Raw genomic sequence first — 26,603 nt, 5'->3', positions numbered from 1 at the left:
GGTCCGCAGTCAGTCCTGTTGACGATGCTGCAGATGGTGAGCTCTGCTTTCATCCCGCTAGCGAGACTGGCAGTCTTCACCAAATCAGATAGCCGCCGGAAGCCAGAGAGGATTTCCTCCGATCCATAGCGACACACATCATTGGTGCCGACATGAGCGACCACCTGCAGATGGGTGCACCCTGTACCCTTCATGGCATCCGGAAGGACCCTTTCCACATCTGGAATGACTCCCCCCGGTATGCACACGGAGTGCACATTGGTTTTCTTCCCCTCTCTTGCTGCCATTTCCCTAAGGGGCCCCATTACGCGCCTGACGTTGGAGCTCCCAACTACCAGTAAGCCCACCCTCTGCGACCGCCCGGATCTTGCAGACTGAGGGGCAACCTCTGGAACAGGACAAGCAGCCAAGTCAGGCCGAAGATCAGTATCAGCCTGAGACAGAGCCTGAAACCGGTTCATCAGACAAACTGGAGAGGCCTTCCGTTCAGCCCTCCGGAATGTCTTTCGCCCCCTGCCACACCTTGAGACGACCTCCCACTCTACCACAGGTCAGGGATCAGCCTCAATGCGGGCAGTATCCCGGGCAACCACAGTCGTAGTCCGATTGGGGGATGCGTGGGACGAGCTGGCTGTCCCCGACAAACCCCCATCCGGACCCCCACAGTGATGCCCATTGGCAACAGCCTCAAGCTGTGTGACCGAAGCCAACACTGCCTGAAGCTGGGAGCGAAGGGATGCCAACTCAGCCTGCATCCGAACACAGCAGTTGCAGTCCCTATCCATGCTAAAAACTGTTTTGCAAAGAACATCTGAACTAATCTACAGAGAGCGCAAACAAATCGACAAAATTTAAACGGTTATTAAAATACAAGATTGCCTAGTAAATGCAGTAATGCTGCTACTTGTGCACTGCTGACACTGCTCGGCAGCGGAAGGAGACTACGCGAATTTACACTATTCATGTACTAAAACGCGATGCTACAACTCTCAAATACTATAATACGCCCGAAATTTATGAATTAAACAATGCAAGTACCAAAAACACGCAAAGAAATTAAGAATTGAACTATGTAACAAATGAGTGAGCTAGGAGTATACGACTTGCTGCTGCAGCTGCTTATCCAACGGCGGCAGGGAGCACACTGACTGTGACCAACCGACACTGGCCGTTCAAAACAAAAACAGAAGACAAACGACTACGTGAATTTACACTATCCAGGTACTAAAACGCGATGCTACAACTCTCAAATACTATAATACGCCCGAAATTTATGAATTAAACAATGCAAGTACCAAAAACACGCAAAGAAATTAAGAATTAAACTATGTAACAAATGAGTGAGCTAGGAGTATACGACTTGCTGCTGCAGCTGCTTATCCAACGGCGGCAGGGACTATTAAGGTAAATACATTGTTTGTTCTCTATTAAAATCTTTCATTTGCTAACTATGCCTATCAGTAGTTAGTGCCTTAGCTGGCAGTAGTGGCGCTCGCTTTATTGCAGTAGTTCGAGTAACGAAGATTTTTGTGCGGTAAGTGATTTGTAAAAGATATAGGTTAATGTTAGTCAGGGCCATTCTTTTGTAGGGATTATTGAAAGTCAGATTGTGTTGCGCTAAAAAATATTGTGTGTCAGTTTAAGCACAGTCATGTATAATTTTTCTAAGGGGACGTTTCACTACTCTGAATTTTTCTTTTTGTTTCCTTCACTGCTTGCTCAATATACAGATTGAATAACATTGGGGAGAGGCTACATCCCTGTCTCACTCCCTCCCCAACCACTGCTTCCCTTTCATGTCCCTTGACCCTTATAACTGCCATCTGGTTTCTATACAAATTGTAAATAGCCTTTCGCCCCCTGTATTTTACCCCTGCCACCTTCAGAATTTGAAAGAGAGGATTCCAGTCAACATTGTCAAAAGCTTTCTCTAAGTCTACAAATGCTAGAAACGTAGGTTTGCCTTTCCTTAACTAGCTTCTAAGATAAGTCGTAGGGTCAGTATTGCCTCACGTGTTCCAGTATTTCTACGGAATCCAAACTGATCTTCCCCGAGGTCGGCTTCTACTAGTTTTTCCATTTGTCTGTAAAGAATTCGTGTTAGTATTTTGCAGCTGTGACTTATTAGACCGATAGTTCGGTAACTTTTGCATCTGTCAACACCTGCTTTCTTTGGGATTGGAATTATTATATTCTTCTTGTAGTCTGAGGGTATTTCGCCTGTCTCATACATCTTGCTCACCAGATGGTAGAGTTTTGTCAGGACTGGCTCTTCCAAGGCTGTTAGTAGTTCTAATGGAATGTTGTCTACTCCTGGGGCCTTGTTTTGATTCAGGTCTTTCAGTGCTCTGTCAAATTCTTCAAGCAGTATCATATCTCCCATTTCATCTTCATCTACATCCTCTTCCATTTCCATAATATTGTTCTCAAGTACATCACCCTTGTATAGACCTTCTATATACACCTTCCACCTTTCTGCTTTCCCTTCTTTGCTTAGAACTGGGTTTCCATCTGAGCTCTTGATATTCATACAAGTAGTTCTCTTTTCTCCAAAGGTCTCTTTAATTTTCCTGTAGGCAGTATCTATCTCACCCCTGGTGAGATAAGCCTCTACATCCTTACATTTGTCCTCTAGCCATCCCTGCTTAGCCATTTTGCACTTCCTGTCGATATCATTTTTGAGACATTTGTATTCCTTTTTGCCTGCTTCATTTACTGCATTTTTATATTTTCTCCTTTCATCAATTAAATTCAATATTTCTTCTGTTACCCAAGGACTTCTAGCAGCGCTCATCTTTTTACCTACTTTATCCCCTGCTGCCTTCACTACTTCATCCCTCAAAGCTACCCATTCTTCTTCTACTGTATTTCTTTCCCCCATTCCTGTCAATTGTTCCCTTATGCTCTCCTTGAAACTCTGTACAACCTCTGGTTCTTTCAGTTTATCCAGGTCCCATCTCCTTAAATTCCCACCTTTTTGCAGTTTCTTCAGTTTTAATCTACAGTTCATAACCAATAGATTGTGGTCAGAGTCCACATCTGCCCCTGGAAATGTCTTACAATTTAAAACCTAGTTCCTAAATCTCTGTCTTACCATTACATAATCTATCTGAAACCTGTCAGTATCTCCAGGCTTATTCCATGTATACAACCTTATTTTATGATTCTTGAACCAAGTGTTAGCTATGATTAAGTTATGCTCTGTGCAAAATTCTACCAGGCGGCTTCCTCTTTCATTTCCTCCCCCCAATCCATATTCACCTACTACGTTTCCTTCTCTTCCTTTTCGTACTACCGAATTCCAGTCACCCATGACTATTAAATTTTCATCTCTCTTCACTATCTGAATAATTTCTTTTATTTCATCATACATTTCTTCAATTTCTTCATTATCTGCAGAGCTAGTTGGCATATAAACTTGTAGTAATGTGGTAGGTGTGGGCTTCGTGTCTGACTTGGCCACAATAATGCGTTCACTATGCTGTTTGTAGTAGCTTACCCACACTCCTATTTTTTTATTCATTATTAGACCTACTCCTGCATTACCCCTATTTGATATTGTATTTATAACCCTGCATTCGCCTGACCAAAAGTCTTGTTCCTCCTGCCATCGAACTTCACTAATTCCCACTATATCTAACTTTAACCTATCCATTTCCCTTTTTAAATTTTCTAACCTACCTGCCCGATTAAGGGATCTGACATTCCACGCTCCGATCCGTAGAATGCCAGTTTTCTTTCTGCTGGTAACGACGTCCTCCTGAGTAGTCCCCGCCTGGAGATCCGAATGGGGGACTATTTTACCTCCGGAATATTTTACCCAAGAGGATGCCATCATCATTTAACCATACAGTCAAGCTGCATGCCCTCAGGAAAAATTACGGCCATAGTTTCCCCTTGCTTTCAGCCGTTCGCAGTACCAGCACAGCTGTTACAAGTCCAGATCAGTCAATCATCCAGACTGTTGCTGGAAGGTGGTTAATTTATTAAATGCCTGACACATTTTGTCAGTTTACTCTGATCACAAAATTTTACCTTAAATTTTCAAGTTACTACCCTTTCTCTACCACCTTTACATTCAATGGTTCACAAAATAATCATTGATTACCACATATAATGATATAAATACAAAACATTTTACTCATATTTCAAAAGTATGAGGACAGTAATACAAAACATTTTATTATATATTCTTCTACATCTATTGAATAGAAGGTGCGTACATTTCAGTTGATGCTTTGGTATAAACATTTACTTATTTTACAGGTTTTATTTAACTACAAAAGCTGTAATGATTAACAGGCATTTACACTGAAAATTCATTGTATATACATTATGACATCTACTGTACATGGAAATGTTTGGAAATCGTTTATGTAGATGAAATTTTTCTGTAGTGTGCTTCGTTAACTTTGAAGGTACTGCTTTAAAAATGTGTATAGAAATATATAGCACACACACATATACATATCCAACCTTTTGCATCGAGAAACTATTTTTCAAAAAGAATATATGTCAGGTTAGCTCGAAAGACCCCAAATTATCCGAGTCCTTAGAGTAATGATGTTCAACAGACATACATTTCAAATATATAAGGTAACATTTGCATATCCTTGTCCTTTCCAATTTACTGGCTATTGACATAGTTTGAGTATGGTTAAAGAAGTAGTACAATAGCACCTAGAAACTTCGAATCTTGCCCTTTTTGTTAAGGTCATCAGGTCAAGCAATGGTGTATCACTCATTGTTGATAGGGTACATCATTTACCTGTCCTATGGCTAAGGTATTTTCTTTTGTTTAGACATAAAAACAATTTTTGCATTTTATGTACATTATACACATTTCCTTGTTTCCCCGCCCTGTTTGGACTTATCACTACTCAGAATGTAAGTACTACCAATTATAGGCATTACGAATTTCGTGCGACTATTTGCTATGCGACTATTAGCTATAGTCTTCATCGTTCTTGTAGTGAAGTTTATATTCACGCGACTCCGTTTTCTTATATATATCGTTTGAGACTAGATATGGAGGGGAAAAAAAAAAAGAAAACGGAGAGAGAGAGAGAGTGTGTGTGTGTGTGTGTGTGTGTGTGTGTGTGTGTGTGTGTGTGTGTGTGTGTCTATATATATATATATATATATATATATATATATATATATATAGTTTGAGACTAGATATGGAGAAAAAAAAAACACACTTAAATTTTACATAGAAAATGTGCTACCTCAATATAATCAATTTTTAGGTGTTGTACTTAAAAAATTTTTTTTTTTTCTTATGAGTGTAGGAAACACCTTTAGACAGTTAACGTGTTTAGCTGAAAATTTTGAATAAAACAGTGAAAAAGCAAATTTATTAGTAGCAACATACGATTTTTTTTTTCTATGTTTCAGTGGTTTGTCTACAGCAAGTAAGGGGCTTGAATAGGGACTGTCAGATGGTTCTATGATGTTCCATGCAAGCATCTTTTGAATTTCATTACTAACTGCATTTGTTTTTGTCCCTGGTACTTGGTACGAACTATGACAGAAGGTTTTATGTGGCATGACATTCATCCTATATTCTTATCCCCTAATCATGCCAGGTTTTTCTTCGAATACTCGTTCGTATTTCACGAGAACCTTAAACAATTCAGAACGCTGCTCTGAGGACAGTGGAGCAGATTCAGAGACTATTTTTAACATTTGTTCATGTCTGTCAGATTTTATTTCTTGAACCTGATTCCCTGAGCCTGTAGTTTTATTTTTTGAAATGAACTTCATTTGTAGATCCAGGCAAAACCTTCCATGTGTGTCGGTAATCCTCAGTAATTTTGGAGAGACGATTTTCTGTTTGACCTTCAACTCACATACCCCATTAGAAAAGTCGATCTTTGTGTCCTTTTCTTGCAAAAAATAAAACCCTAAAATACAGTCCACTATCAGCGCAGCAATTATGAGGAACGTGCATTCAATCGCTGCATTTCCAAATTCTATCTCTAATTGGGCTTGTATTTTCACGCTTCTACTTCTCCCTCCAGTCGCTCCCAAAACCTTACAATTGCTAACCGGCAATATTGGCACCCGTTTTGCTTTAGTGATCTGTCTAAATAAGTCCATAGAAATCACATTAATATCAGACTCAGTATCAAATATTGCGTTCACTGAAATACCTTCAATTAATATTTTAACGGCAGGTTTTATAACTGCCGGATGATTGGTGCTGTATTTAGTGTCCTCATTATACTGACATTTCTCATGTCAGTGCCATCATTGTACCTTAACATTTTTAATCTTAAATCAGAATCGTCCCTATCTCGCCCACCCGCCTGCACTTCAGGAATTAATACGGCGGTAATTTGTTTTCTGCTGGCTGAGAAATCGGCCGCATTTCGGTATCATTTACTTCATCGATTACTATTGGTGGTGGATGCTGTCGCCAGTTTTGATTTATTAGGTTTTGTGTCTGGGTATTCTGTCTCCCTTGATTTCTGTTTTGTGTTGTTTCATTATTATTGTAGTATCCTGGAGTGAACCTACGTTCCTGCCTCCTATACACAGTACCTCGTTCCCACAGGCCTGTTCTACCGTAGCATTACGCGTTGTTATTGTCTTGGCTTTGGTACGCCAAGCTGGGTTCTCTGCCAGTCGGCTCATGACGCTGAATATTTCCATTCCTACACACCTGACTGTGATTTAGAGATCTTGCCCGCACATCCTCCTGCATCAAATCAATTGCATCTAGGATGGGCATAAACTCATCAATGTTTGCATCTGGGGCGTGAATTAATTTTTCGTGTATATCAATAGGCATCTTACTCTTAAGAATGCACAACAAATCTTTATGCGAAATTGGCTCGTCTCAGTATTTCGTTTTATTCAGATACTTCTCAATATACTTTCGGAGCGTTCCTTTGCTATAACTAAACTGTTATTGTCTTGGCTTTGGTACACCGAGCTGGGTTCTCTGCCAGCCAGCTCGCGGCACTGAATATTTCCATTCCTCCACACCTGACTGTGATTTAGAGATCTTGCCCGCACATCCTCCTGCATCAAATCAACTGCATCTAGGATGGGCATAAACTAATCAATGTTTGCATCTGGGGCGTGAATTAATTTTTCGGTATATCAATAAGCATCTTACTCTTAAGAATGCACAACAAATCTTTATGCAAAATTGGCTCATCCCAGTATTTCGTTTTATTCAGATACTTCTCGAAATACTTTCGGAGCATTCCTTTGCTATAACTAAACTGTTCGGGGTTCAATACACCCTCACGAAGTCATTGCTGTACCCCTAAAGACCAATATTTTGCAAGAAACCTTTTTTCAAACTCGTCATATGTGGAACATTTTCAATGACTTCAGTGGCCCACAAGGCCGCATCATTTAACATGAATCCACTTACGTAATGCATCTTTTGTAATTCCGTCCATTTTGTGGGTAACACACCACGAAAAGAACGAATAAATACTACTGGATGCACCCCACTCATGTCAGGTGAGAATGACTGACCCCTCCTGTGTTTGATAATTTTTTCCTGTATAATGACATTTACATAAGGTGTCGTAACCCCCGGTAATGAATATTATTCCTGATCCCGAGTTACCTCAGAATTTACTTCGGTGGCTTGCCCCCATTTTTGTGTACTAGCATCTACTACGTTCTCTCCACATGTCATCTTGGAAACATCACTCTTGACTACCTCTTTAATATCGGTAAACTCATTACTAAATTTGTTTAATTGCTCATTTACTCCCCTTCGCCATTGAGATAATTCCTGAGTAATTTGCATTTTTACTTCAGAAATCTGAGCAGTTGGATCTATCGATTGTCTTTCTTGTTCTTTTGAAATGGAATTTACGGCTTCCTTTACCCCAGAATCTTTTTCTACAGATATTTCTGTATGCTTTAATGACAATTCATCGAGTGTCGTAGACAATTGATTTACTATGACCTCGAGAGCACCTTGATTTCCTTTTAACTGTTTTACATCCAAATTTAAGTCTCTGACCGCGTCCTCGTGTTCGCCCCAGATTTATTATTTCTTGAGCCATTTGTGTTTAATTTTGAGAAATTTGCCCTATCTTATGAGACATTTCGCCTACTTGTGCCGACACTGATTCCTGACTTTTATATATGTCATCTACTTGTATCGACACGGCTTCCTGATTTTTATGAATGTCATCTACTCGTACCGACACGGCTTCCTGATTTTTATGAATGTCATCTACTCGTATCGACACGGCTTCCTGATTTTTATGAATGTCATCTACTCGTATCGGCACGGCTTCCTGACTTTTATGTATGTCATCTACTCTTATCGACAGGGCTTCCTGTTTTTTATTCATCTCACCTACTTGAAAAAATATAGCGGATATGGTACTCATCATGATTCATAATTGCTTTTGTATACTGGGAAGATTTTCAGCAACATCTAATTCCTTAGTCTCACTAGTCTCCAATTGTACTTCACCTATTTCCTGTAAACCCATGACTACACACATCAATTTCAAATCCTAGGCTAGTCGTCACATGAAATACAGATAAATATTCAGGGACGCATGTCCCTCATGCTTACGCCGTGGCCTGTTTTGATTACACTTAGCCGTGGTTCCACTTATCTACAGCACTACCCGCTACGCTATGTACCATAGGAAAGGAAAATTGTTCACTAAGTATCGGTTGGAAACTATTCACTACACTTGGGTGTTCTACAGGTAGATAAGACACTAGGACAAAATAAAGCATTTTGCTCACCAAATAACTCGTTTAACCAGCTGAACCGTCGATTTTGAAGAATCCATTTATAATTACAATTGCTCATACATTCGTTTACATGAAAAAGAAAAGACATAGATTAGCAGAATGCCAGTTTTACCAGAAAAATAAAGATATACATATAACTCCTATTTTGATGAATAAATTGTGAACTTAGTTCAGAAATAGGCTTAAGCAAAATCCCTCCGTCCCTCCGGTGCCCCCAGTGTGACGTGTGTGTGTGTGTGTGTGTGTGTGTGTGTGTGTGTGTGTGTGTGTGTGTGTGTGGTATATATGCATGCCTACTGTGTCACGTTTTTCAGTGTCACACAAATTTTGATTTTTTAAAGGGGATCACTTAAGACTATTTCCATGGGTTCACCCCTCAAATGCCTCATATCACAAAATTGTCATCTGATGTAGTACAAACTGAAAACATAAATTCCTATTAAAGCACAGTTTCTTATATAATTTATATTCAATTTCTTATATAATTTATATTCAAAACCTTACACCTGAGTCACAGAACAAATCCTACATCGAGAATGCTTTACACAAGTTTAAGGGAAGAAATGCTTCCGATAATTATTACAGTATTTAAAGAACATCAAAATATGAACAGTCTGAAATGAACAAGCAGTACATGAGACTATGTTAATCAAATCAACTGTAAAAAGCTAAGGAGCATATTATTAGCAAAATGAGAAATATGCAAAAGTGAAATGCCAAAATGAGCACGTCTCAATTGGGAGTAAATCAAAACAATCAGAATGGCTGAAAGAGAGCACAATAACATGAGCCATAAATGAAAAAGAGCTAAGCAACTAAGCAAATAAGAGAATAGGCAAAAATGAGATGCCAACAAAATGAGAGCTGGCCGAACTCCGTCGGCACTTATATATGGTTACACTTGTGGCGGCGCCTCGCGGCCCGTACACAACACGCACGCCTGCAATCGCTATGCACTCTTAGTGCTTGCGGCGTCGTCTAGTGGCCCGTACGCAAGTTGTGCGATTGCTGTCACAGGTCGACCCTTAATCTATGATGTTACACACCATATAGTGGCACAGAAGTACTCTTGACTAGAAGTAATCTTGATTTAGAAAACTGGTACCCAGGTGGCCACTGCTTATAACCAGCTCTGGCAGCATCAATAGACTACGATACTACACTAACCATACCAAAATGAATAAAATCTGTAGAGTAGATATCAGTCTCTAAAACAACATGGTTCATGACCTAGCTCCATTGTCACAATTAGTGATAACCATTAGTACAGTCCATGGAAATAATTACACATTCACAATCCAACTAATCATTAAACAGTCACTAACTTTTATTGACTAAACTCCCAGCTGCAAAATCCAGATGAAATGTGGTACATTTTACAACTTTTAATCTGTACTAAACTGGCTGTGATATATTCCATCATAATGATGGTCATAGATATTGCTCCATTCAAAACTGACTGCAGATTGACTGAACATGGCTTCCAACGTGCCTCTTTTATAAGATTAAAATGATTAAAACTGAAGTTGTCTATTGTTGTTTGCCATATTTTTACAAATAACAATTAAAGATTTACATTTCTAAATAATAATTGAGGTTCATTTGAACACGAACTTTTAGATACAGTAATAATTTCTTTTGAACTAGCCAGTTAATATGCCTAAATATGCAGTTCTACTTCAGTAACATTGTTTTATCTAAGAATGTTAGCTTCTGCAAAATTAAATGAGTGTAGGTGCTGCTAGCGTATTTTTGTTGTCGATTGTCTGAATACTTTACTTATTTCTACAGCCTTTTTATCTGCCTCATCAAGAATTGAGTAATCATGTACGAACAATAATGAAATTTTAAATCACTGATATATTTTAATCAGCACAGGATTCAGCCAAACTAATTATACTAGTGGATTCAGGAGGTAACTCATAATAAAGTTAAGTTGTACAAGCCCAGGGTCAGTATTTGAGATTTTTAGATACTGTGCTTGTGCTGTATAAATGACAGTACTAAAGATGTCACAAACTTCACAAAATAATAATATTAATAATAATTTTTGGTGTAGGGACACATAGACGGAAATAATCCACCTGATTTGTCAGACACTGCAAAGTAACATTACTTGATGAAACTTGGACAAGACATAGAAATTACTCCTACAGTATAACACAGAAGGTAACACACAGAGATAACGGAAATTCACGATGGTCCTCTGGACATTAAAAATGGTGAGACATAGTTATTATAGTTGTGAATAGAGTTTATGATCGCCACAGATGGCAATGGGTGCTCTGCAATGTGTACCCAGGCTGGTCACAAGATTCGTAATGAGTTCTTGTAGTAGGCTATTCCATTCCTCCACAAGTGCAGTTGGCAGCTGCCGGATTGTTGTTGGGACATGTGGATGTGCTGCATTATGTCTATCCAATGCATTCCACAGGTGGTTGATGCAATTTAATTCAGAAATGGGCAGTCCATTTGCTGAATATCCTCTCATTCCAAGAGAGTGCTGCTCCATTCAGTCACACAATGTCATCCCTAAAAGTAAAGTTAGGGCTGAATGCACTCTTGAAAAGAAGCGTATGAAGAAGGAGTACAGTGTCAGTTGATTGATGAGTGTACTAGGTTCAAAGGTTTGGAGGTTAGTACGTCCAAGCAACATTATGCCTCCCCACTCGGTATCACCTGGACCACCAAAACGATCATGTTTGACAATGTTACTGGGTGCACTACATGTCCTCATCTCCTGCCATATGAGGATGTGTCCTGCATTGCTGAACATTATCATTTTGGTTGTTATGGTGTGGCGAGGCATAGTGTTGCATGTGTTTACTGACCTCTAAATCTTTGAACACTGCACACTCATCAGTCAACATTGTTGTGACACTGTACTTCTTCCTCATGTGCATTTTTACAGGGGCAAATTCAGCTCTAACTTCATTTTTATGGATGACAACGTGTGACCACATCGAAAAGCACTGTCTTGGAGATAGAGGACATTCAGCAAATGGACTGGCCTAGCCTGCCTGTTCACCTGACTTAAGCCCCATTGAGCATGTGTCAGATGCATTGGGCAGGCATACTGCAGCACATCCAGTTGCACCAATGACCATGCAATAGTTGTCAACAGCACTAGTGGAGGAATGTAACGCCCTACCACAATAACTGCTTACCTACCCTGTGGCCAACATTGGTGCACATGGCAGGGCATGCATTGCCATGTATGGTTATCACACATTCTGTTAAGAATCACATCTCACCTTCATGAATCACAGTGATTCCTTTGTAATTACTGTCTTTGAATAAAAGTGTTATGGCTATTCATCTCATTGGTGAAAGCTAACGTAGAATTTGTGAATACTTCACTTTTAGGAAAAACATGCAGTAGCACATCAAAAAACCAATTTCAGTGAATCTGTACTTCTTGTGCTGATTTTAAAAAATAATTATAATAAAGTTATAATTTAATGGTCATCAGCACAGAATAGCATACATGATAAGCTTGAAGTCAAGGTCCTGAGAATGGTTTGAAACTGAACACGAATTGGTGAATACAATAAATGGAAGGAATTACAACTGAATGAAGCATGCTGAAGCTGGAATGAGGTACAAGTGACCACTCTGAAATGAATGAGTCTGACTGAATGAGACCACAACAGGAACAAAGAATGATAGAACTTCAAGGAGGAAGAAGACTGAGATGGGAAGAGGACTGAGCTGAAAAGAATGGTTAATGACTGTTCCTTAGAAGCCCTTCCATGGCCCATTTGTTCAACTTATTGAAACATTCCTTTGGAGTCACTCCTTCATGAATGACTACTTCAGCTACCCACGAGATTTGGCATTTGACCCACTCCTGTTTCTAGGCTACATAAACAATGTGTCTGTGACATTAGAGGATGCTTCAAAATTTGTCATGTTTGTAGATGAACAATTATTTTGATAAACACACCTCTAACTGACACAGCTAGAAGCTTACAAATGGTTCACAGGTAACATCTTAACCTTTAGTCTTATAAAAACTCATATTATGCCATTCAAAACATGTAAAAATGACTCAAAGGCACCAGAAGCAGATATCAATTCTCACAAACTGAAGGAGGCTCTATGTGCGAAGTCTTGGGCAACCAGGTGGTATTTACTCTGTCCCCTGTTTCTCCTATCTAATGTGGATCTCATACAAACTGACAGTATTCCAGAATGAGCAGTACAAGTGTTTTGTAAAGAGTCTCTCTGTGGAGAAACTGTAATTCCTAGGTATCTACCAACCAACTGAAATGTAATGCTTGCTTTACCTGTAACTGAGTTTGTGTGATTGTTCAGTTTCATAAACTGTACATTGTTACTTCCAGTCATTTGAATAAAGTTTTTTCATCTGTTCCATTACCCTCAGTTGTCTTGCTTTTGACACAGTGCCTTATTGCTGAACATTAACGGAAGTCCAAGCATGTTGAATAGGTTCCCAGGTGAGTTAGTGCCCCAAACTCTTCTTAAGTAAAAAAACCTAGTATGCTGTTTTGGACAGTGAGTGTTCTTCACAGACAAGGATATCATCCAGAGTGCCCCAGTTAAGAGTGATAGTACAGCTTTTGTTCTCTGTGTACATAAATGATCTGATGGATGGGGTGAGTAGCAATTTATGACTGTTTGCTAATGGCAGTGTAGTGTACAGGAAATTTTCATCATTGAGTAACTGGACAAGGCTGCAGCATGACTGGGACAGATTGGTTTGATGAATGGCATCTTGCTCTAAATATAAGTTAATGCAGATGCATAAAGAAAAACACTCCTGTGATGTTCAAGTATAGTACATGGGGTGTGTCGCTTGACTCAGTCACAATGATTAAGTATTTAGGTGTAATGTTGTAAAGCAATATTAAATGGTTTGAACAGGTAAGGTCGGTAGTAGGGAAGGTGAATGGCAGACCTTGATTTATTGGGAAAATTTTAGGTAAGTGTTGCTAATATTTAAAGGAGGTCATTGTTTGGGATCCCCATCAAGTCAGATTAAGAACCACTTTGAAGCAATTCAGAGTCATATCAGTTGATTTTTTTTTACTGGTAGGCTCAATCGGAAAATGAGTGTTACAGAGATGCTTCAAGTGGAAGTCCCTGGAGGGAAGATGACATTAATTTTGTGAAACACTGTTGAGAAAATGTAGAGTGTAGGCATTAATTTTGTGAAACACTGTTGAGAAAATGTAGAGTGTAGGCATTTACAGCTGATTGCAGATTGATTCTACTGCTGTGGACATACATTTTGTGTAATGTCCACAAAGACAAAATAAGAGAAATTAGGGCTCCTATGGAGGCACGTATACAGTTGTTTTTCCCTGAATCCATTTGCAAGTGAAACAGGAAAGGGAATGACTAGTACTGGTACAAGGTACCCTCCACCATGCACCACATGTTGGCTTGTGGAGTATGTATGTTAGATGTCAATGTAGAAAATGTGGAAAAGTAAGATCTTTACAGCAGCAAGTTTCCTAGGTGAACTATCATTTAAAAATGCCAATATCTACACAAATTACTGATTAACCATGTTTAAGTTGTTTAAAATGCCACCATTCATAAAATATGCCTAGATCACTTTTTTATAAAAGAAATTTACATAAGAAGTTATTCGAATGTCCTGGTAATCTCATAATAAACAACTCAATTGCACAAGCAGTGTTATTAACATGGTTTCATAAACATTCAATGATATTCAAAGACCTTTTAAACATTTAAGAAGGCAAAAATAGTATGTATTAATACAGTATTTTGGAGTGAAGCAAAGGAATAAATCCCAAAATTTTCACTTTAAGCTTAATAATGTTCACTTATGCTGTCCAACACTCTGAAGCCAGAAATTAACATCCAACATTAGGGCCTACTGCTGAAGAAAATGTTGTCATGCTATGAAAATGCACAGCCACACAGCACCAGCTGCATCATTAAAATATATTACTATAGAGCTTTGTGGTGCTGCATCGGCCTACCTTGATCTCACTCCTTCCAACTGTCATCTTTATATAGATGGCTATCAAATTCAGTGATTTCCTGTGGACAACAAAGCATGAGAAGTGGGGCAGAAATGGATTCATGATCAACAAAATCACCTTATTCTTGACAGGAATACACAATATTCTGGACCAAGGCCACTGAGATTTTCTGCTGCCTCCTAAATCAACTAAGTTTTTGTATGTCCACCCTTTTGGCTGGAAGTCTCGGGGACCACAGCCATTCACTATTGTAAGAAAATGAAACAATTACAATCTGGCAACACTGTAATGACATGTATGGTAACTACTTCTGTCAGCACATACTAGTCATCCTGTACAGTTGGCGCAGTGGACAGAGTTTTGCGTTAGCATGTAGGTCAAGGGTTCGAACCTGGGTTGGGGCACTTTTTTTTTTTTATTTGCTAACTTCATTCTGACATTTCATACTGTAATATACACTGTTTCTTAAGTCACATGTATCCTAAATTTACAACATTTTGTAATGCTGAACGTAACAAATATGTGATTAGACAGATAAGGAATAGACAGTTGAAACAAATGACCCAACATAGGACAGAATAATTACAAAAACAATATCAATTTTGAGAAGCTAAATGTGATACACAGTACAACAACACAACATCTTCTTGTCATTTATACTAGATGTAATTTGAGCGCTCAGCTGTCACACATTAGCAACCAGTGACAATAGTAATGTCCATATTAATGACCTCATGACCTTCACACAGAATACATTGTCCTCAGAGCAACATATACTCAAAGTGACCTCCCTGCACATCCAAACATTGCACAACCTGCTGTATTATACAGCTCTGGACCCTTCACAGCAAAGCTGCATCCACAGTAACAAGAGCACCATAACAACTGCTACCAATTCTTTCACATTCGTCGGAGGAGTAGAGTACTTGTGCTCCTTCAGGTGTCCCCACAGGAAGAAACCCAGGGGATTTAGGTCAGGTGAACGTGGTGGCCATACAACTGGACCTCAACATCCGAGCCATTTCTCTATGTTCTCTCCAAATACTGTCACTCATTAATTCCAGAGTGTGGAAGTGTTCCATCTTGTTGGAACCATATCTGCCAAACATGTAGCGGAACATCTTCCAGTGCATCAGACAGTTTGAGAGGAATGCATGATACCTTCATGCAGTCAACTGGTCAGGCAACATGTAGGGGCCCAAACACCTGTCGTCCAATATTCAGTCCAGATGCTAATACAAAAGCAAACTTGATATCCACGGTCGCGGGTGACATGCAGGTTAACCTCACACCAATGGTGGGCGTTATGCATATTGAAGACACCCTCATGAGTGAATGCTGCTTCATCTGACCATATTACAGTGTTCACGAATTCATCGTTGGCTTCCTGTTGTTGTTGGAACCATTCACAGAATTGCATCCACTGATGATGATCTGCAGGATGCAGGTGTTGCATGAAAGCATAATGATAGATGTGAGCCCATGCTCGTGCAGCACGTTAACGACTGTGTGTTGTGAGACACGCTGCTGCCTCGCTATGCTATGTGTACTTTGCTGAGGTTCTTGGTGTATGACCTCCAGAATAGCTTCCTCACTAGTTGGAGTATGGCGAGTCCATGGATGACCTATGCCATGCGATGGGGGAAGGAGAGAACCTGACTCCCAAAGGCACAGCTCCAGACAATGAAACACATTTTTATCTGGATGGCGTTGACGAGGATATCTTGCAACATATTCGTCAGTGGCAATACCAGCCTGGTTACCAGATTCACCGAGGACCAGAAGCATATCCACATATTCATTATTTGTGTATGCCATATGTCTGCCACATTTGTTTGGAGGCTTACAATGAGAAAATTCAATACGTGTATGCATGTACATCGGAGTCTGTCATGGGTGCATTACTCCACTTGTAACCAGTCCCTGCCTGGTGGACAGTGCACTCAGCATAAACACGCCATCAGTCCTGCATGCTGTTCCACCTAATGCACATTACCCCTCTGACAGATATTGTTCTGCATGGTTCATCCCAACACCACTGAGTGTGAAATGTTCAGTTGCGAATTACACTGTTTACCTAATGGTAAGAGACATGATGTTTCCACAATCCCACTGCTTGATTAACAATAATAATAATAATAATAATAATAATAATAATGCATTGAGATACGTACTATACAGAATGCGGTTAACAGACTCAGTGTTGAAAGATGTAATTAGTGGGACCCTGGTGATAACACATACAAATAGTTGGACATTATTTGCAAAGGCATGTTGCTAGTCCTATTGGCAATGCAAGACCCTAACAAAATATAATGGACCTGAACAAGCAAGAATAATAGTTGGTACTAATCTACGGGATCATTGGAGGAGGGTACAAAGAAAACAGGTTTCACATCTAGCTGATGAAGTGGTACGAATAAATTCACACCCATGATGTGGAAAGGGCTTCTTTCAAAGCTGACCAATCTTCCATTTCTATGAGTGTAGTATGTAAGTGCAAATGTTTTCTAGAGGACCTGCTGCAATCACTGTTGACAATTAAGATGCCAGATACCACACCACCTGGACTACATTTACCAGATAAAAAACATATGCCTCAACCCAGGATCGAACCATTGACTTCCTGTATGCTAACCCAAAACTCTATCCACTGCATCAACTGTACAGCACGAATGATATGTGCTGACAAAGGTAGTTACCGTACATGCCATTACATTGTTGCCACACTGCCACTCTTTAATGTCCTTTTTCTGCCCGATGTGCTTGCTGTACAAAATTTTGTGAGATACATTTTCTTTATCGCTGGCATGTGAGGAGTCACGCTGTGAAGCCCGAGTACTCGAATTTCACTTCATCCTGTGTATGCTGCATCAGCAGCCAACATAACTGGTTTACGCAGACTATCTGAGTCAGTTGGCAGTTGATGGTTGTGGTTGGTGTGCTGACATCATGGTTACAAATAGTCTGCGTAAACCAGTTATGTTGGCCACTAACACAGAGTATATATGGTTTGTGGTAACCTCTTCAGCATCAACTAAGGCCAGAATATGACACATGTGAGTGCCAAAATCAGTAGCTACACAATAAATAAGATCATAAGGACAGCTGTAGATGTTTTATTTTTTTCACAACAAATCAACTGAATGGTGGGGTAGATCCTTTCAAAGGGCATGTTTGATCTCTTTCTCTATGCTCACTATCTAATGACCTCATCGTCGATGAGACTTTAAACCCTAATCTTCATTGGATCATGTCATTGAAAAAGTTACAGACTGTGCAACAGGGGAAATAAATAATATACTTTTTAAACCCTGCTTCCTGTGTAGATAAATTGAAAGAAATAAGTAATTTTTGACTTGCTATCAAACTTTTCGTTGTAAGTTAGAATACAAGAATTTGATAGAAATTAGCAGACATACAAAATGTTACAGTAATTAAGAGTGTTTTATACAACAGTATCACAACACGAGAAAGCAGAACAAGAAAAGAGGCAGCAACAGGAAATGATTCTGCACAAGGAAAAATGTAAAAAGGCTTTTGAAGAATGGAAGAAGCAGAAAGCTAATTTCAAGAGACCAGCATCTTGCATTACAACAAACAGAGGTATGTTCCTATCATTGTACAAATTTTGTACTAAAGGAAGGTGATGGTAAAACAATAACCAGTGAAATCATTTATCAAATTAACATTTGTGTCAAACTTGCAGATTACAGCATCAAATCTCTTTTGAGATTTGGCACTCTAGTGTGTTACAATAATAACCTATCATGGGAAAGATTTTTTAAAGTAGTAAAATGATCCATAGCATTTAAACTCCCCTGACTCCACATTATCAGCAGCCAATCTTTGGACAACAACAGGAAATGAGCCAGCAGGCCGTCAGAGGATGATACTATTGGCGACATCAAGCCAGCAATCGGTACATGCACAATCCAGCAGTGTGCACAAGTTGGAGTATGTTATGCATCCACCAACTAGGGAAACAGCCAATAACAAAGCTGTAGTCACCTGCATTGCCAGGATTTAAGACCACACTCTGGCTGCAGCTGGCAGTTTATCCACCTGGTGAGGACTGATGTCCATCTCCAAAGTCATCACTGTTGTCACCGCCCTGTCTGCCACTCACCACTATTGCCATCCACTTTCGACATTGGCCTTCTGGGGACAGATCCTGCACAACACAACACTTTTGGATTTCAAGGAGTTTTTATTGGTGACTATTGAACTCAGACCAATTTTCATATCCTGTGCTGGACACGGTCTTTAACTCAGAACCAAGACAGGACATATTACATACCAGGGTAGTGATTTTGCCTTCCCCCCACACCACCAAGTATTGTAAGAGTTTCCTGCTATGAACAGATAAATTTTGTTCTTTGGACATAAGACACTTCAAGAAGAAGTTAACCTTTTGTTGAATTTTCAGAAGATTTTTGTTTTCTTTTTCATTTCATACATCAGATCAGTGTTTGTTCAAAGTCCTTACAAATTTTTTTTTAATAAACATGTTCAGTGACATTGCTTCCTGTTCTCCATTTTTGGGAGACTTTTCATCTTGCACATGCATGAAGAATATAATTTTGAGTAACTGTGTTTCAGACACAAAAAAAACGTTTTCAAAATTCAGTGTCTTCTATAATACTTAATAAGCTCAGAACTAAGAGCTTTGAACTATCATTCACATATGACCATCTCATAGAAAGCGTATCTTTAAGCTAAATTAATATCCTTAAAATATTTAACAATATAACACATGTACAAATACAAAGTTCCCTTCCCGTGTGACTTGCAGACGGTCAGCTGTCAGCACTTTACAGAGGGCACACCACAGCATAAGATTCAATAGCTCAGACTCTTTTGTACATAACAATATTCAAAGTGATTCCAAATAGAATTTTCTTTTTTCACAACTGCATTTCATTAAAAATTCTAATTACTGTTTTATCTGCTAATTAACTTATTATATGTAGAATATCAATGGATGTAAGAATAATGTTGATAGTTATGTGAAAAATTGTGAGGTATTCTTTCTAGCATAAAATCAATCAATCATTTATAATTAAAATATTCAGATAACTTATAAACGTGGGTGAATTTATTTATGAAAGCTTGTTGCTTCTAAGTTTCTTGGATTATATTTGCTAAAACAGTATTTTAAAGCATTAACTGTTTTTCAGGACAAAGAACTCCATACTGTATTTTACACATGAATGTAATTAGTAAAATTTTCTAGGCAAAAACTTAGTTTGCAATGTTACAATCTGTTTTTATGCAATGTTAAAGTGACTAAGTGGTCAGAACCAGCCAACTTTGGAAATGAATTGAAATTAAATGGATCTATAATGAACTACTATCTAAAAGAAGCTGCATAAATATACAGTCAGATTTACATAAGATTTCAAAGAGGTGCAAAGATTAGCAACCTGCTTTAAATGTTCAGAAATGTAAAATTGCGTGCTTCACAAAGAATTTTTTATATATATCATGCCCTGGGCATTTATTATATGCTCTTTCCAGAGATTCATAGAAAGCTTCTTTCTTCTCATCCTTGGATTCTCCAATTGATGCATGGGCATTAATTATGGAGACCTAAGTGCCCAGGTGGAAAGAGAAGAGATCTATAGACCAACAATCGGTATCTGTAGTAAATACACTGTAAGAAATGACAATGGGGCAACATCTAGAAGCATGGTGGAAGGCTCCATGCTGTTCCCTCACAAGGAAATATGTAAAGGAACATGGATAGCACCAGATGGAAATGCAATAAATCAAATCAACCATGTACTAATTGATGCAAGGCACAAATCATTTTAACTGGATGTAAGGAGTTTAAGAAGTCCAAATACAGACATGGATCACTTCCTAATTTTGGCGTGGGTGAGGGCAAGAATATCTAATGTAGTAAAAGGAAAATGGTGCAGGACACAGAAATATAATGTCACAATTCTTGAAGCAGCGGAAGCAAGGGAATGATACCAGGAGAGAATAATAGAGTCCCTTGAAAACGCTGGCAAATGTAACATTATCAATGGAAAAAGATAAAAAAAACAGTGCAGCCAGCAGCATGCGAGATACTTGGGAACAGTAACAAACAAAAAAAATGAAGCATGCAGAATGACATTACAAACAACATTGTACCAGGAAGATAATAAAAGAATATAAATAGAAATGGAGACTTGAGAAAAGGACCCATCAAAGGAAAAAGAGAGATTGGATGAAGGCAAATATTGACGAAATGGAGATTGTGAAAAGTGCAAACAAGACAAGGAAATTTTGTAGAGAAGTGAACAAAGCGCAGAAAACTTTCAGGGGCAGAACAAGTTTGATAAAAGTTGAGAATGGTGAAATTATAAGCGAAGAGGAGGAGATAAGTGCGAGGTGGCATTGGTACTTTGATAAACTCCTTAATCCTCCTTAATCCAAGACCAGTTTACCAAGGAACCTAACAGAAATATATGAGGAAGAGGATCCAGATATTAGTGTGAAACCATTTAATTTAGAAGAGGGGAGAACTGCAATGAAGAAATTAAAGAACAGCATTCCAGCAAAACTTTTCCAGCAAGGAGGCTCTGAATTGGAAATGAAAATCATGAAACTGGCTAATCTAATATGGGAAGAAGAGGAAATGCCTCAAACATGGGAAGAGGGAATTATAGGTCGTATATATAAGAAATTAGACCAGGTGGAATGCAGTAACTATAGAGGGATCGCACTGCTTGACCTGGTATACATAATCCTCTCTAACATACTATACGACTGACTCCTTCCAATAACGCAGAGGGAAATGTGGTCGTACCAATGTTTATTTATACCCAGTAATTCAACTAGCAACTAGATATTTACCATAAAACAAATTCTGGAAAAAACAAAGGAACTTTGGATCAGAACACATCATCTGTTTATTGATTTTAAGGCAGCGTACGATTATGTAGATAGAGGGCAACTATATCAAGCTCAAGGTGAATTGAGTATTCCAAAAACAAAACAACAAGGATAATAAGAATGATGATGAAAGGAATGCAAGATAGCATAAAAACTGGAGGAATGTTGTCCAGTACTTTGGAGAAGGTGATAAGAGAAGCAAATATCTTGAATGAGGGAATGATGTTTCATATATCTGGACAGATACTGGCCTATATGGACGACATCGGCAAAGTAGCAAGAACTCTGATGGCAATGGAAGAGAGATTCACCATACTTGAACATGTCGGCAGGAATGTAAGACTAAATATCAATGAGCAGAAAACAAAATACCTAGCTGCTGGGAAAGTGCACAGGGAGAACATGCAAGCTGAAATAGAGATGAGTAGTTGTACCTTTGAAAGATTTGACTATTTCAAGTACTTGGGTTTGAGTGTAACCAGCCTAAATGATACTTCATATGAAATAAAGCAGAGACTAATTCCAGTCAATAAAGTTTATTTCACCTTAACAAAGCTTCTATCTTCTAGGCTCCTGACTAGAACCACTAAACTAACCATCTATAAACCACTGGTCAGGCCAGTGCGTAAATATGCCTCTGAAACCTGGGTCTGACAGCAAAGGATGCTGAATCACTGGATGCATTTGAGAGAAGGATACTCAGGAGAATCATCAGCACAATTTGTGAAAGGGAAAATGAAAGAGGAGATACAATAATCAGTGGTATGCCATATACAAAGCTCAGACTGTTAGAAGAATTGTGAAGTCATCCAGGCTGAAGTGGGCTGGACATGTTGCATGAATGAATGCTACAGAAATACCAAAAAAGGTTTTATAAAGAAATCCAGGTGAACAGAGAGGATGTGGTTGAACGAAAACTAGATGGGAGGATAGAGTCATAGAAGGCCTTCAGAAGATGGACTACAGGAACTGGAAAATGCTAGCACAGGACCAGGATAAATGGAAGTAAATAACTGAAGAGGCAAGGGCTCATTTTGAGTTTTAGAGCCACAGAAGAAGAAGGTGCTTCACAAAATGAATCCTACAACATCAATGAATCACAGTTAGAGTCCGGTAACTCATGCAAGTAGCTGGGTGTAACACCTGGGGATATGAATTGGGATGAGCGCATAGGCTCAATCGTGTGCAAAGAAGGTGGGTAAATCAGATGGTACACTTGGTTAATTGACAGAATGCAAGGGAAATGTGATCAGTCTGCAAAGGAGGCTGCTTACAAATCACTCACATGCCCAATCCTAGAATACTGCTCTATAATGTCGGGCCCATACCACTATTGTTTTTTACAGTGGTTCATGGTCATTGAAGTTAATTTTGTGACGCAAGCATTTGCCTAAGCCTAAGAGGAGATATTGAATGTATACAAAGAAAGGTGGCACAAATGGTCACAGTTTTTTTTATCCAAGGGAGAGTGTCACAGAGATGCTGAAGAAACTGAACTGTAAGACTCTTTAAGATGGATGTAAACCATCCCAAGACAGCCTAGTTACAAAGTTTCAAGAACTGTCTTTAAATGATGACTCTAGGAATATATTACAACCCCCTACACATTGCTCCCATAGTAACTGTGAAGACAAGATTAGATTAATTACAGCACAGACAGAGGTATTTAAACAGTTATTCTTCCCAGACACTACACATCAATGGAACTGGAAAAAATCATAATAACTGGTACAGTAGGACATACCCTCTACCACGCACTTCACAGTGGTTTTCAGAGTAGAAACTATCTTATTTCTAATAAGCCTAAGCAGAAAAATTACTTCTTTCTATATGTTTATCCTGGCTGTGGACCCAGTTGTAAAAAAGTAAATGTATGGACTGTCAGATTCTTTTATTTTTTATATATTTATATTCATCCATGGACAATATAAATTGTGTACATGTTTTAGTGTGTGTGTGTGTGTGTGTGTGTGTGTGTGTGTGTGTGTGCGTGCGCGCGCGCACCTTAAATACACTTTAGCAAAATTTGTACACACAGCTAAATACATAAAAATACATACCTACAATATTTACATAATTATGTAACATGTTAGTTTATGCCACTATTCTTTTGTGTGGTGGATCTCTATCACAACAGGTAATTTTTCCAAGATGAACATTTACCTAGACAGGTAACATGTTATTTATGGTCATTCTCAAAAGTAATATAACTGTTATTCCATAGCTAGGTGTTTTTTTTAAATATGCATATTTTTAAATAGTTTAAAAATTCATAATTACATACATAAAATATTTCTTAAATAATGATAAATATCACACAGTTTATGTTACTACTGTTTTTTACAATGGGTCTTGAGTAATGTTAAATATTTATATAGTTCATTTCACTATTGTTTTTACAGTAGATCATGGCCATTAAAGTTAATTTTGTGACTCAAGCATTTGTCTAAATAATTTGCATGTCAGTTCAAGTAATTTTCAACAATTTAACTCTGATTTCATAAATAGGTTTTTTCAGTTTTGCTAAAGACAAGGTGTTCATTTTTTGTGTGTGGAAACCTTATACAAATTTATTTTATTATGCAGAAGACTATTTTGTGTGTTAACTATATTTTTTCTGCTGAGATGAAGCTGTTAGTTATATCTGGTCCCATATTGTATTTAATTTTTTGTTGGATACTGGTTAATGTTTGTAGATTATTTTCACATAGAACGTTAAGACATCTCAGACTTTTAAACACACGAGTGCAGTGATCTCCCTGCTAGTTTTTGTTGTGATTTGTATCACCCTTTTTTTGCAACTTGAAAATTGATTAGATGTTCTGACCACTATATCACAACTAATTATCAAATGAAAATATAAAAAGTGTATTGTTCTTGGATGTGAGCTGATACATACAAAAATCATTACCCAGAGCTGTTGGAAATTGATTTTCCAGTATTTTTATTTCAGATTTTATTAAGTACAATGTGTACATGATATTAATTAGTTGACTAAATTTATTATCATTTGAATATTGAGATAGTGACAGTGTTCTTTCTTTACCCTCAATGATGTTATGTAATATGCTTGGCCCACTTAAGCTGTGCATCATTAGACATTCCTAAAAATTTTGTGATTGATATACATTCTATTAGTTTCTGCTACTTTGAAAAGGATGGAAGTAATAATATGGGTCTATAATTTTCTGAAAGATAAATTTTCAAATCTCAGCTGCATATGGACATTGCATGGAATGTAATGGCAATAAGTGAAAATTTGTGCAGGACTGGGACTAAAACCTAGATGCTCTGCTTCTCTAGAGTGGTTGCCTTTATCATCTTGGCCAAAGCACACCTCCCATCCAGACTAAATTCCCATATGCTGCATACTACAGATGTAGTGTCCTCCATCCATTATTCCCTGTTTGCTTGCAGCTATTCAGCTGAGTCCCACAAGGGTTCAGATGAGTGATTGCTTCACACAGAAGATATTTCACTCTTAAGGCACATATACACTCCTGGAAATTGAAATAAGAACACCGTGAATTCATTGTCCCAGGAAGGGGAAACTTTATTGACACATTCCTGGGGTCAGATACATCACATGATCACACTGACAGAACCACAGGCACATAGACACAGGCAACAGAGCATGCACAATGTCGGCACTAGTACAGTGTATATCCACCTTTCGCAGCAATGCAGGCTGCTATTCTCCCATGGAGACGATCGTAGAGATGCTGGATGTAGTCCTGTGGAACGGCTTGCCATGCCATTTCCACCTGGCGCCTCAGTTGGACCAGCGTTCGTGCTGGACGTGCAGACCGCGTGAGACGACGCTTCATCCAGTCCCAAACATGCTCAATGGGGGACAGATCCGGAGATCTTGCTGGCCAGGGTAGTTGACTTACACCTTCTAGAGCACGTTGGGTGGCACGGGATACATGCGGACGTGCATTGTCCTGTTGGAACAGCAAGTTCCCTTGCCGGTCTAGGAATGGTAGAACGATGGGTTCGATGACGGTTTGGATGTACCGTGCACTATTCAGTGTCCCCTCGACGATCACCAGTGGTGTACGGCCAGTGGAGGAGATCGCTCCCCACACCATGATGCCGGGTGTTGGCCCTGTATGCCTCGGTCGTATGCAGTCCTGATTGTGGCGCTCACCTGCACGGCGCCAAACACGCATACGACCATCATTGGCACCAAGGCAGAAGCGACTCTCATCGCTGAAGACGACACGTCTCCATTCGTCCCTCCATTCACGCCTGTCGCGACACCACTGGAGGCGGGCTGCACGATGTTGGGGCGTGAGCGGAAGACGGCCTAACGGTGTGCGGGACCGTAGCCCAGCTTCATGGAGACGGTTGCGAATGGTCCTCACCGATACCCCAGGAGCAACAGTGTCCCTAATTTGCTGGGAAGTGGCGGTGTGGTCCCCTACGGCACTGCGTAGGATCCTACGGTCTTGGCGTGCATCCGTGCGTCGCTGCGGTCCGGTCCCAGGTCGACGGGCACGTGCACCTTCCGCCGACCACTGGTGACAACATCGACGTACTGTGGAGACCTCACGCCCCACGTGTTGAGCAATTCGGCGGTACGTCCACCCGGCCTCCCGCATGCCCACTATACGCCCTCGCTCAAAGTCCGTCAACTGCACATATGGTTCACGTCCACGCTGTCGCGGCATGCTACCAGTGTTAAAGACTGCGATGGAGCTCCATATGCCACGGCAAACTGGCTGACACTGACGGCGGCGGTGCACAAATGCTGCGCAGCTAGCGCCATTCGACGGCCAACACCGCGGTTCCTGGTGTGTCCGCTGTGCCGTGCGTGTGATCATTGCTTGTACAGCCCTCTCGCAGTGTCCGGAGCAAGTATGGTGGGTCTGACACACCGGTGTCAATGTGTTCTTTTTTCCATTTCCAGGAGTGTATGTACATATTTATATGTGTAGTATAATTTTCTGTTTTCTGCATCACCTTCCTTAGGAAGAGGCACAACTT

At 39.4% G+C, this 26,603-nt stretch overlaps 1 protein-coding gene across 3 annotated transcripts in view; it reads left to right on the top strand.

Annotated features, from left to right (window-relative positions):
- Positions 1-26,603, top strand: part of LOC126473239 (uncharacterized) — an 88,899-nt gene that overhangs the window by 51,011 nt on the left and 11,285 nt on the right. For all 3 annotated transcript variants that reach the window (XM_050100154.1, XM_050100155.1, XM_050100156.1), the window contains one exon: positions 18,189-18,335. In XM_050100154.1, coding sequence (XP_049956111.1) covers positions 18,189-18,335 — 147 coding nt within the window. The remainder of the gene's footprint in view (positions 1-18,188; positions 18,336-26,603) is intronic.

Source organism: Schistocerca serialis, chromosome 4 (assembly GCF_023864345.2).
Source record: "Schistocerca serialis cubense isolate TAMUIC-IGC-003099 chromosome 4, iqSchSeri2.2, whole genome shotgun sequence".
In the NCBI taxonomy this organism is placed as follows: domain Eukaryota; kingdom Metazoa; phylum Arthropoda; class Insecta; order Orthoptera; family Acrididae; genus Schistocerca; species Schistocerca serialis.
This window is presented reverse-complemented; position numbering and strand designations above follow the sequence as displayed.